This window comes from Leptonychotes weddellii, chromosome 6, assembly GCF_054177405.1.
Source record: "Leptonychotes weddellii isolate Sample4059 chromosome 6, ASM5417740v2, whole genome shotgun sequence".
NCBI lineage: Eukaryota > Metazoa > Chordata > Mammalia > Carnivora > Phocidae > Leptonychotes > Leptonychotes weddellii.
The window spans coordinates 136,406,253-136,418,908 of record NC_138374.1 but is presented as its reverse complement, the minus strand read 5'-3'; the positions used below and the strand labels follow the sequence as shown (position 1 = coordinate 136,418,908).

Below are 12,656 nucleotides of genomic sequence, written 5' to 3'. Positions count from 1 at the left end.
AGCCGCGGGGGCCGCTGGGATTTGTAGTTCCAGGCAGCGCAGGCGCCACGGCAGGAGCGCCGCCAGGTGCGAAGGAGGAGGCCCTCGGGGGCAGTGGGAGCAGCCTTCCGCTCCCCGCCCAGCGGTCTCCTGTTCCTCTAGGGCTCCTCGGCTGCCCTTGCCGCCATCATTTCCCCCTAGTGTTCCCACGAACGCCGCTCCGCCGCCTGTAGCCTTCTCGGCTCCTGCTAGCTTGCAGGCCACCTTGCACTGAACTAGATGGTGCGGATGCGGAGAGAAAGCCGCATAATTAGGGTCAGTCGGTAGAGCATGCTACTCTTGATCTGGGGGTTGTAGGTTCGAGCGCCACGTTGGGTGTAGAGATTACTGAAAAAATAAAAATAAAAAAGTCAGCATAATTAATGCCCTAAAGCCTGCTGTTCTGGAATGAATGACAGACATAAAGTCAAATACATTGGAGGTCAGCGATATTCAGAGGGATGAGGTCACTGCTGCAAAGAGGTTAAGGGCAGTGAAGGGCAGGAAGACTTCCTAGTGGAGGTGACAGCTGATCTGGGTTGGAGAGGGAGCAAGAATTCATCAGCCTGAAGGAGAGGCATTTCGGTCAGCGAAAGAGCACGTGTGAGAGCAAGGAGGGGGTTCAGGAAATGAAAATCAGTGCAGTCACACAGACAGACAGAGCTCAGTCAGGGAGAGGCGGGACGAGAGCCTGGAAGGGCACGGGCAGCGGGCTGAGGAGCAGCCACAGTCCAAGGACACCTTCCACATAGGTCAAGGGCAGGTTTGTATGTTAGGAGGACTCCTTTTGCAGCAGGGGCTTGGAGCAGGGTGAGGCTAGGGGCAGAGACCTACAGTAGCAGCACAAGCAAAAGACAGTCAGGTCTGAACTAGTAAAAACATCATGACACTTGCCCTAAAATTTTTTTTGCTATGTTATCTAATAGGCCTCCCCCATCCGGTATTTCTCCTTTTGCCCTCCCTCCCACCCACCAATGCCCCAGTCAAGCGGCAAAGCAGCCTAGGCGCCTAGCCTCAGGGGAGAGATTTGAAAGGGTAGAAAACCGAAAATATCCAAACCTTCAGAGGAGCAGAGGAGACTCAGGGCTGAGACAAAATGGAAGGAGATGTGGGGTTTGAAGAGGGTGGGCGTTCCTTGAGACCAGAAGGGTCTCCTTTGCTCACCATGCAGGAAAGTAGAGAGAATCTAGACTCCTGGTGACAGAGGTCCCACTCCCTGCTTTCTGGGAAGGACCTGGGCAGCCCAGGACAGGGAACAGTTGTGTAATGAGGCCCTTATGTGCAGAAACCCCCAACCCAGCCAGAAAGGAAGGACCTGGATGAGCTACCCCCCTTCTACTTGGATTGAGGGCCCCTGGGCCTGAGAGGGCCAGGTGGATTGTAAATAGGTGGCTAAGTCTTAGCATCTCATACTCCCTCCAATTTGGCCTCCACCGTGGGAGAAAGGAGGGGGCAATCCCAGCTGACTCACACTGTGTTCACCATCCAGGGCAACAGGGGCTGGAAACAGGGCCTGCGGAGATGTATTTCTCGCAAACAGGCCGCATTGGGCACCACTCCTGCAGTGACAGGCGCTGAGTGTTCATTGTACGCTGGAGCCTCATTTAGCCTCATCTTGTTTGATCTTTGTAATACGGATGAGGGAACTGAGGCTCAGGAATGTCACACAGCTAAAAACCAGTGGGGCCAGGACACAGACTCAGAGTGCAGCTCCAGGCTTCAGTTCCCACAGCTGTGCCTCCTCCACGGCTGGGGCTGCGACACCGCAGGGATGGGTGGGTGCTCTGTGGAGAGGGCTCAGGGGCTGACCCGGCGGGCAGGGCTAAGCCCAGGAGCAGAGAGGGTCACGGACCTCCCGCCGTGCCAGCTGACAGACTGGGTTCCTGGTGGACCGGCTAACACCGGGGACAGGGGATGGGTAGATGGGGGGAAACGGGAACTTCGCGTGGACAAGCCAAGGCTAGAATCTACACTTAGAAATGACTGGTGGGAAAATCAGAGCAGCGGATGGAAGGTTCGTGGAAGTGTCTATACAGTAAGAGAGCGAAGGGCAGAGGGGTGGGGACTGTTTGTGTTCAAGGGGTGGACAGAGGGCCCAGCAAAGGAGACGGGGAAGAAAAGGAGCCAGGACACAGTGGAGCCTGGAAGCCAAGTGAGGAGACAGTAGCAAGAATACATCACCTAAAGTGGGAATCAGGGGCGCCTGGGGGGCTCAGTCGTCAAGCATCTGCCTTCGGCTCAGGTCATGATCCCAGGGTCCTGGGATGGAGCCCCGCATCGGGCTCCCTGCGAGGCGGGAAGCCTGCTTCTCCCTCTCCCACTCCCCCTGCTTGTGTTCCCTCTCTCGCTGTGTCTCTCTCTGTCAAATAAATAAATAAAATCTTTTTTTTTAAATATTATTTATTTATTTATTTGAGAGAGAGAATGAGAGAGAGAGAGCATGAGAGGGGGAGGGTCAGAGGGAGAAGCAGACTCCCTGCCGAGCAGGGAGCCCGATGTGGGACTCGATCCCGGGACTCCAGGATCATGACCTGAGCCGAAGGCAGTTGCTTAACCAACTGAGCCACCCAGGCATCCCAAATAAATAAAATCTTTAAACAAAAATAAATAAAGTGGAAATCAAACAAGCAGATGATTCAGAAACGATCCCTAGGTCATTGAGAGGTCAGCGGAACTTGGCGAGCGTAGTTTCAGTCCCTGCCCCCTCCCCAAATCTCTCCCTTAAGGGAAGCCTGCTGAGTGGCCATGGGCTGAGCTGCCCCGCCCTGGCCAGGCTCTGGTGGTGTCCTGGAGGCCGGCCAGTGGGCAGCTGAGAAGGCCCGCCTCGGCCGTAGGCCCCGCCGGTGGCACCCAGCACAGTATGGGCCCACAGCAGGCCCTCAGCAAAGGCTGCCCAGTGCAGGGGGGCCTAGCGACTTCCCTGTAATTTTTTTATTATTATTATTTATTCATTGGAGACACAGAGACACTGAGAGAGAGAGAGCATGCGGAGGGGGAGAGGCAGAGGGAGAGGGAGAAGCAGGCTTCCTGCTGAGCAAGGAGCCTGACACGGGGCTCGATCCCAGGACCCCGGGATCATGGCCTGAGCTGAAGGCAGATGCTTAACCATCTGAGCCACCCAGGCGCCCCCTTCCTTGTAATTTTGTTTCTGGCAAAGGCCTCCTTACTTAAAAGAGACCTCTCTGCCGGCAAATGAGGACATTTGCTCTGTGCTGCAGGCCACCCTGCGTGAGTTAGCGCTGTAGGTGCCCGTCGTCCTGGGGCCTGCTCTCCTCTCATCAAGCAGAACGTGGAGGTTGTCGATCAGCAGAGCTGGGAAAAGGATTCGGGGGCCGAGAGACTCTTCTGATGACCACCAACCTTTAACCCTGCTCCCGAATGTGAAATGTACCCCACAGAAGCACAGTGCGTAGGTGTGTCTGGGTGTGTGTGAAAGCGTTCACATCTAGGACCACCCAGGCCCCATTAAAGCTTGCAATCACAGTGCAGTGGAAGGAACCCCGGGCTAATTAGCCCGGAATCAGAAAACCAGGGGCCTGATCCCAGCTACACAGCTGCTCTGTGCCCTCAGGCAGGTCCCACCTGCTTTCTGAGCCTGGTCCCCTCCTCCCTAGAATGAGAGTGTGGGACAGACGATCCCTGAGGTTGTAACTGGTAACAAGCCATCACACTTTGATTCCTTGCTTTCGGTGGGAGATTGAGAGGTGTGTGCAGGGGTGAAGGGGGAAGTAGGGGGCAGGAAGGGTGATGGGATCCAGGTAACTGGCCGACCACGGTCAGTGATGCAGCACTAAGATAGGGCGCCTGAGCTGTCCATCAAAAAACTCCTAGGAGTGGAGGGCGGTGCCTGGTTGTCTAGTAACCTCAGGGCTCTGAGCTCAGAGCTTGGCGAGGTAACCCAAGCCAGAGGGACCATTCCAGAAAGCCAGCCGCAGAGAAGATCGAGGGAGGTAAGGCATCCTGTGGCTGGGGCCCCAAGGCCTGGTGGGGGTAGCTAGGAATGCCCCAGGGATGAGGGCCTTGAAGGCAAGATTCCTAGGTGTTCTTAGTTGCAGGGGGAATTTCTTTAAAAAGAGAATCACCGGGCGCCTGGGTGGCTCAGTTGGTTAAGTGACTACCTTCGGCTCAGGTCATGATCCTGGAGTCCCAGGATCGAGTCCCGCATCAGGCTCCCTGCTCGGCGGGGGATTTGCTTCTCCCTCTGACCCTCTTCCTTCTCGTGCTCTCTGTCTCTCATTCTCTCTCTCAAATAAATAAATAAAATCTTTAATAAATAAATAAATAAATAAATAAAAATAAAAAGAGAATCACCTCTTCCTGCCTCTCCTAAAAAAGAGGGGGAAGGGCGAAGGAAAGGGGAGGGGCTGAGAGCCCAGGCCTAAGTCTTTGCCACCCCTTTCCCCAGCTCCTGGGAGGAGAGTTCAGGAAAAGGCTTTGCCTTTCCAGGGGAGAGATCCTAATGGGGAAAAGCATATTGGAGACCAGAGCAGGGTGCTGGGGGACCAGAACTAGCCAGCCATGGAGAAAGAGGTCCCCTGAGATAGGGCGTGGGCAGTGAAAGGAGAAACAGCACCCTCCCTGCCAAGCTGACTCCTTGCCAATTCAATAGCCTGTTCAGCTCTGTGTCCCTAGTGCCCTGTGGCTCCTGGTACACAGCAGGGGCTCACCGAGTGTCTGCTCAACTGCCTTGATCTACACCTTGGCATCAGGTAGCAGGAGCACCCGTCCTTGTGAGCCGAAGTGTGTCTGTGGAACAGTGTGAAGGAGGTGATGGAGAGAGGCCCTGCATGCTCTGGTCATCTGTCTGTCCATTTATTCCTTCAGTGAGGCTTTTTTAAACTGTGGTAACATATATATAATATGACTTTTACTTTGCTAAGCCATTTCTAAGTGCACAGCTCAGTGGCTTTAGGGACACTTGCATCATTGGATGAACATTTGTGGGGACCTACTATGTGCCAGCCCCTTCACGCTGCTCCAGATCTAGCAGAGGAGATAGACCAGAAAGTCGGCAACCTTAACCCAGCATGGTCAGTGCTGCGAGAGACACGGGCGCAGGTTCTCTGGGAGTCCAGGAGGACCAGGAGCTTGGGGGAGCAGGCTTTCTGGAGGGCGCTCTTACTTGAACTGGGTCCCGAAGGACTAAGAATGAGCTGGGACATTGGAGTAAGGGTTGATACGGCCCCAGGAGGATTGATGAAGCAAAGTAAGATGGCAGAGAGAAGTCCTTGAGACCCTGAGGTCACAAGAGGGCAGGGGTGGAGCTGAATTACGCTGGAGGGATCCTGCTTTGGAGGAAGCCAAGGGTGACATACTGACCCCTCTGCTCCCCATTGTCAGCACTATGTCTTTCTCCAACCCTGAGGATGCCCCCCAAGAGCCTGGGCCGGAGCCCTCAACCTCCAAGAAGAAAAAGAAGAGAAAGCAGCCACAACAAGAGGCCAGCATCCAAGCCCTCACCAGGGCTGGCCACGGAGCCCTACTGGCTGGCCAGAACCATGAAGCTTTGACCAGCTTCCAGAGGGCCTTCATCCTGGCCTCTGAGGCCCCACAAACTCGGGACACCCCTGTTCTCCGGGCCTGTGCCTTCAACCTGGGGGCCGCCTACGTGGAGACTGGGGACCCAGCCAGAGGCCTTGAGCTGCTCCTGCGAGCCCAACCTCAAGAGAAGGCGCAGGGCGGGTGTCCTGGCGACCAGTGTTTCAACGTGGCTTTGGCCTACCAGGCCCTGGGCAAGCTGCCTCAAGCTTTGGCTTGGTACCACAGGGCCTTGGGTCACTACCGGCCACTCGGTGACCAGGGGCAAGCCCAGGCAAAAATGGGAGCCTGCTACCAGGCTCTGGGACAGCCTGAGCTAGCAGCCCGCTGTCTGCAGGAAGCCAGCCGGGCCTATGCCCAAGCAGGGCAGCCCCAGGCTGCAGCCCTGGCCGCAGGGGCTGTGGCGGGGTGCATGCTGGAGAGCGGGCGGCATGGGGTGGTTGAGGTGGTGCAGGTGCTGGAGGAGAGCCAGAGGCTTGCTGAAAGGAGCCCCGAGCGGGAACTGCTGGGTGAGGCCCTTGGGCAGAGGAGGCGTGGGGTCTGGGGACATTCAGACCAGGTGATGCTCTGAGAGGTGGGGTGCAGGCAGAGGCTGCTCTGAGGGCAGGGGAGAGGGGTGGAGGACCCCAGGAGAGTGGGACAGGGGCTATACCAATCAGCATCAGCAGCATCTGACCTGGCTACTGGTGACCCTGGCCATGCCCTCCAGGGCAGCTCTATAACGACCTCGGCCTGAGCTACTCCCAGCTCCGACTGTTCCCGCTAGCAGCAGAGGCCTTCCTGCGGGCCCTGCCCCTGTGCCGGGGGCCAGGAGAGGAGGCCACGGTGCTGAGAAACCTCGGGGCGGCCCACAGTGCCCTCGGCAACTATCAGGAAGCCCGGGACGTTCACCAGAAGGCCGCTGACCTGCACGGTGGGTACCAGGGCCTGGGGAATGGGATAGGGACTCACAGGGGCTCCAGCTGGGGCTCAAGGTGGAAGAGTGGACAGACCTTTAGGACAGGGTATGGGGCCGGGAAGCCTAGAACCAGGGGGTGAGGGCTGGGGGTGCAGGAGAGGGGTAGGCAGACAGGACAGGGGAGTGAGGGCCCGGAGGCCGAGGCCTGGGGTTGGGAAGGCGGCAGTGGGCAGTGGGAAGAGCCCCAGCCGGGAGAGCAGGCCTCCTCCGACTGAATGGTTGTGTGACATTCAGCGAGTGGTGTCGGCTTTCCGAGCTTCAGTTTCCACCCAGGTAAGAAGGGAGCCACTGATACCTGCCCTGCCTGCCTCATCGGGTTGTCGCATGGCTCCAGCCAGCCGGGGGTGGGGGTGGGGGTGGGGGTGGGGGAGATGCATTCACGCCCAAACTCAGGCCTGAGGAGAGGCTGGTTATTGAGAGCTGAGGTCTCCGGGGTGCATCTGGAGGCGTGCTGGGGCGGAGCACCAGGACTCCTGGGTGCCCGCCCTGGTTGCTGGGGGACGCCTCAGCAGCCAAGGTCCCCTCTGTCATCAGGCTCTGTGGGGCAGCGGCGGGAGCAGGGCCGGAGCTTCGGCAGCCTAGCATTTGCACTGAGCCAGCTGGGGGACCACAGAGCAGCCCGAGACAGCTACCTGCATGCCCTGCAGGCTGCCCGGGACACCGGTGAGGGCTTAGCAGGTGGCTTGGCAAGGGGGCCAGGCCGAGGGTCCCGGGGACTGGTGGCGAGACCTCTGGAAGGGAGGGTCAGTGGTGCGGGGACCCATGAGAGGACCTCCCGGGCTCCCTTCCCCAGGGGACACGAAGGGGCAGTGGCAGGCCTGCGAGGGGCTGGGGGCTGCGGCAGCCAGACTGGGGCAGCACGACCAGGCCTTGCGGTACTATAAGGAAGCTCTGGCCCGGAGTCAGGTGAGACCCCCCCATCCCAGAACCTAACTCTTCCTACTACGCTTCGTCTGCTGACCGTCCTGCCTCTTCTCCTTGCCATCCGTCCACTCACCAAACGCGCATCGGGCACACTGTGCGCTAGGTCCCAGGACACTGCTGTGAGGAAGAGCTTGTCTCTTCACGGTTCTGGGCAGGCGGTAACAGGATCCTGGCAAGGGTGCAGGGATGGGGTAGAAAAGAAAGGAAGACAAAGCCCCCTTCCCTCCTCCCTCTCCAGTTTCTTGCTTCCCCAATCCCAGAGGACCGCGTAGCCCAGACCTTCCCCATCCCCCCATTATCCACCCTCTCCCCAGAAGGAGCCAGACTCTGTGCGGGATCGGCTGGTGGCCAAGCTGGCAGACGCCATGAGGACCCACTTGGCCCAGGCTGGGCTTGTCCCCACGTACACCCTGGTGAGGTGACCCCTCAGACAGGGAGCTTGGGGTGCGGAGAGGTGACCCCGAGAAGGAGGTGGTGGCAAGCAGAGCTGACCCCTCAGGGATGCTGCACTGGCCCGTGTGTTCATCTGCCCCGGAGCCCGCGTAGGGGACACAGATCACTTTTCCCAGGACACCCGGGGGTGGGGAGGTGGGCAGGGGATTCTGGCCTGTCTCCCAGCACTAGGCTGTGCCAGGCCTTTGCCTGGGTGGTAACAAGCCCAGCAGTTGAGCACCGAGATGCAATCAAGGATGCTGAGCCCTACTGCCCCGAGGAGGCGGAAACCGGCCAGTCCTTGGCTGCAGTTCTCTAAAAGGCCACAGGGTGGGGGCAGTGCTCCAGCGAGGTTCCCCTTCTGGCTGCCCTGGCTGGGGGCGCTTCTCCGTGGGTCTCCACTGCCCCCTCCCTCTCTGGCTCCCCCCAACCTCTCTCTGCCTCCCAGCCTCTCTGCAGGTCCTGTGCCTCACACCCTGAGATACCTTCAGGCAACCAACCTCCCACCTAGGAATTAAAATTATACTTTAATATTTATTCTACTTATTTAATGGGGTTTACGTCTTCTCTTAAAGACCAGGACACTGTATTTATAATTTGTGAGCAAAATTAAATTAGTCTGGTCCGAGCAGAGGACTGGCAGCCACCAACTTTCTGGGACTTTGCCCGTGGAGACCCCAGGCAGGTGGGGTGGAGGCCGGGCTCTGGCCAGGCCTGATAGTCGGGAGCCTGGTTCTGACTTGAGAGTCACTAGCAGAATCCTCACCATGGATTTCCACTCTCAGATGGGTGGCACGCCCCAGGCTGCCCATAGCACGTCTGTGTCTCTGTGGGGCCGTGGCCTGTGCAGAGAATGCACACTCGCGGATACACCCCTAGCCGGTTCCCTTTGCTCCCCACCATTCCCAGACTTCGGCGCTGGGGAGGCCCCGGGCTCCAGGTGCAGCCAGGCCCCCAGCCAGGGCGGGAAGGGGCAGAGCAGAAGTGCTGCACAGGTGAGTGGGGCGGGGCTGGGGCTCCAGGGTTGCTGGGGGACACATTGGAGGTGTGCAGCCACCGGGTGGGGGGGTTGGGGCCTGCACGTACCCCAGGGAGGAGGGGCTGGCCCAGTGCCGCTCTGCCCCCTGCTCCCCGCCCCTCTAGGTCTTCGGGTGGGTGGGAAGAAGAAGAGTGCGTGGAGGGCCAGGAGGAGAGAGAGGACCAGCCACCACCCGATGTCCCCGTGGCGTCTTGGGCACAGAGACTGGAGTGTGAGTGGGAGCAGGCCGACCCCAACTGTGCATCTCCTCCCTGAAAATGGGAGCGCTCCCCCAACACCTTCCGTTCCCAGAGGCCCCTGCCCTGGTCTGCCACTGAGGCCGACCAGCCCTCTCCCCTGTCCCGTTCATGTCTCGAGACCCTGGCCAGTTTCCCTGAACCCTTCCACAGTCGCCTCTCCTCCTGGCTTGCGTGGCTTTCTTAGCCTCTAGAACTGTGCATCTTAGAGCACCAAGTTTTATTGAAAGCCTACTGCCAGGTGCTGGGTGCTGATCTTGCCCTAGCTCACTGTTTACCAGCTCCCCCAGAGACTTCAACCTCTGGGGGCAGAGCCCCTGGCTACTTGCTATACGGACTGGAATTCCCTGTTTGGTTTATAGTGTGTTTGCCTCCAGGCAGCAGAGAGTTGCAGTTAAACACTTGTCCTGAACAGACTGTTGGCTTTGGTGCAACCTCCGTGTCAACGACCAGGGCACGCATCCCAGCACCCACCGTCCTTGCTCTTCTCCCAAGCTTTCTCTTTCCACCGTGTGATTCTTGGTGCAGAGAGGTCTGTGATAAATGTGCCTGTCTCTCTCCATCCAGGTCCAGGACCTGGGGCCCATCTCCTGCTTGGAGGCCAAGGCCCCCTCCAAATGGAGCAGCCTGGCATTCTGGTACCCAATGGCCCCCAAGCCAATAGGTGGGTCCCTGGGGGAGGGGAAGAGGCCTGGAGAATGGATAAAAGGAGTAGGAGAGGATGTGGCTTTGGATGGTTTTAATGGAACACGATCATGATCACCGTTCAAACCGGGGCAAGATGTGGTCCAGTGCTTGTGGGTCTAGTGTTTGGAGCCTCTCTGTGTTTGGCCTTGAACAATATGAACAATGCTCACCCAGCTCTGGAAGCCTGGGGCGTCCCCTGTCTCCTGCACAGCCTGACTGGAGGCCTCCCAGAGAGGGAGAATCCTGCTGAACTGAACAGGGTCAGGGGTGGGAGCGTGTGCTCAAGCCTCCCTCTCCTGCCCTGGGGCCCAGCAGCCGAGATGCAGGCCAGGGAGGGCAACAGGACCTTCAGCGAGATCAGGCTGCCCTCTGCTCTCTCCCCAGCCACCCCACGGGCAAGCCCCTCCCTGCCTCCCACAGGTCGTCCAGATGGCCCAGGGAAACCCCCTGCAGAAACCCTCAGAGGAGACCCACGGAGTCTGGCTTCTGTGTGATAACGTGACCCCACTCTGCTGGCCCTGAATGTGGCCTCTGTGTGACCCCCCCCCCCCACACAAACATTAGGGGTTTCTGGGATCAAGCCTCTTCCCGGTTGTTCAGGGCCCTATGGACACAGAATGGAACACCACCGGCACGTGGGGTCCTGTGTCCGCTGAACAGGGCCTTTGCAGTCTGGGCGCTGAGGTGTTCAGTTTGCTCCTTGTTGGGAGTTTTGGACTCAACAGGCAAAAGAAAAAAGGGAAACCAGACAGTGAATTTCCCCTTCTTCCTTCTGGATCCAGACCTCATGATTGCTGAGGCCCTTTCCAGTTCTAAAAGCTGTGACATCTTGGTCAGGAGGCTGCTGTCACGGACTGTCTCCAGACCTCCATCTTCTCGAAGGGGAAATGGGGATCTAAACTACAGAGGACAGGGCGCCTGGGTGGCTCAGTTGGTTGGGCGACTGCCTTCGGCTCAGGTCATGATCCTGGAGTCCCAGGGTCAAGTCCCGCATCAGGCTCCTTGCTCAGCGGGGAGTCTGCTTCTCCCATTGACCCTCCCCCCTCTCATGCTCTCTCTCTATCTCATTCTCTCTCGGATAGATAAATAAAATCTTTAAAAATAAAAAAATTAAAAAAAATAAACTACAGAGGACACATCTTAGCCCACTGATGGACTCCACCGCCTCCATGACAGTCGCGGGTTGGGGGGGCAGCTCAGGCCTGTCGGACGCTGCTGTCAGCAGCCACATTTTGTAAGATGTGCTAATCACTCAGCACACACCACACTCTGCTCTGAGTGCTTCCCAAGTGTTTTCTCCTGCAGTCCTCACAGCAGATGAGCCCCTTTCACAGCCGAGGAAACGAGTGTGTCCTCCCCGGCCACACAACTACTAAGTGGGGGAGCCGGGATTCAAACCCAGGCAGGGAGCACCTTCTAGAATGCCGTACAGTCCTGCTACCCCACTTACACTAATGCTTACCAGGAGTCGATTGTGTTGGTACCAAATGTGCTTATGCTGGGTGTACGCGTTCTTGTAATTCGTGATTTGATTAAATATTACATAAATTGATGAACTAAGTGTGAAAACAGGCACTGTTTGTATGAAAACGAAGTTGAATCCTTGGAAGTCTTGATTAAGGTGAGTCAATTCAAAAACTGTTGAATTAGATGTGAGCAAGGCGATTATCACATTTTGGGGCAAAATAGTAAAAATGTAGATGAATTTTTGCACTTGGATTGCTTCAAACACGCCATTAACTGTTCCACCTCAAGGAAGCAAACTGGAAATTGCAGGTGACCCGTAATGAGGTTCATGAGGAAGGATGGAGAGCTCCAGCCCCGGGCTCAAGGAGAAGACCCTGGCCGCACTTTGACAGACGGCAAACGGATGCATTTTTAAGTTGAAATAAAATAGCCCATTCCCCATAGTAGAAGAGGGCTTCTACTACACTGTGAACCACTTCACCCTGAGATCTTGAGGACCTAGCATGTGCCGAGCATGCAACTGGCAGCCCGGGACGCAGCCGCTCACCTTCCTTATTAGCATCTTGTCAGGCATTCAAGATGTCTTGACTGGGATGCAGGCTCACCCGCTGTAAGAGAGGCAACGCAACCCTGTCTTTAAGTTCCTCTCTCATGAAAGCAGCCCCGGCTCACGGAGCCCGGGGAGTCCGCAGGGCGCTCTGCCGTCCTCGACACAGGACTCCCACGCCCTGGCCTAAAATGGCTGCCCGGCCGCGGCAGGGAGCCTTCCTTCCAGCCGGGAAGGGAGAAAGGAAGGACAGGAAAACAGGCCTTTTTTCAAAGGGAGGACCAGGCAGTTGCACGCCACCTCTGCTCAGCCCTCATTGGCCAGCGTGTAGTCACATGGAGGCGCCTTGCTGCTGCAAGGGAGAGTGGGAAATGTAGTGTTTGGCTGCGCAGCCACGTGGCCAGATACAACTCAGGGGTTCTGTTGCCAAAGGAAGAGAAGAGAATGGATTTTGAGGAACAGGTAGCAGCACCTACCACATGGGAATACTGCCACTGGGTCAGGCCAACTCCGTATCAACCGTCCCTGGCTCTACCACTTAATAGCTGTTTGATCTTAGGAAAATTACCTCTCTATGCTATAATGTGAGGATAAAACTCCGTCAGAGGATTGTCAGGATGAAATATGTAAGCATCTGGAACTCAGCAGGGGCTCGATCCCTATGTCCCTCCTAAATTGGTTTTAAAGGCATTTCCCAAAGAAACTCTACAAGTCTGAAAGGCAGTGATAAGATGGAGTAGGTCTTCGGCTCCACCTTCCTGGGGACAGCCCTCCGGTGGTTGTCTTATAAATTCTGGGGGCATGTGGTGG

At 57.3% G+C, this 12,656-nt stretch overlaps 1 protein-coding gene across 1 annotated transcript; it reads left to right on the top strand.

Moving 5' to 3' along the window:
• Positions 1-4,909: 4,909 nt before the first annotated feature.
• Positions 4,910-10,883, top strand: TTC24 (tetratricopeptide repeat domain 24). The gene is made up of 9 exons (XM_031040095.2): positions 4,910-6,065; positions 6,266-6,469; positions 7,049-7,177; positions 7,308-7,420; positions 7,753-7,851; positions 8,780-8,865; positions 9,014-9,120; positions 9,551-9,813; positions 10,092-10,883. The coding sequence occupies exons 1-9, from the start codon at positions 5,363-5,365 to the stop codon at positions 10,332-10,334; spliced, it is 1,947 nt and encodes a 648-aa protein (XP_030895955.2). The 5' UTR covers positions 4,910-5,362; the 3' UTR covers positions 10,335-10,883.
• Positions 10,884-12,656: the final 1,773 nt, after the last annotated feature.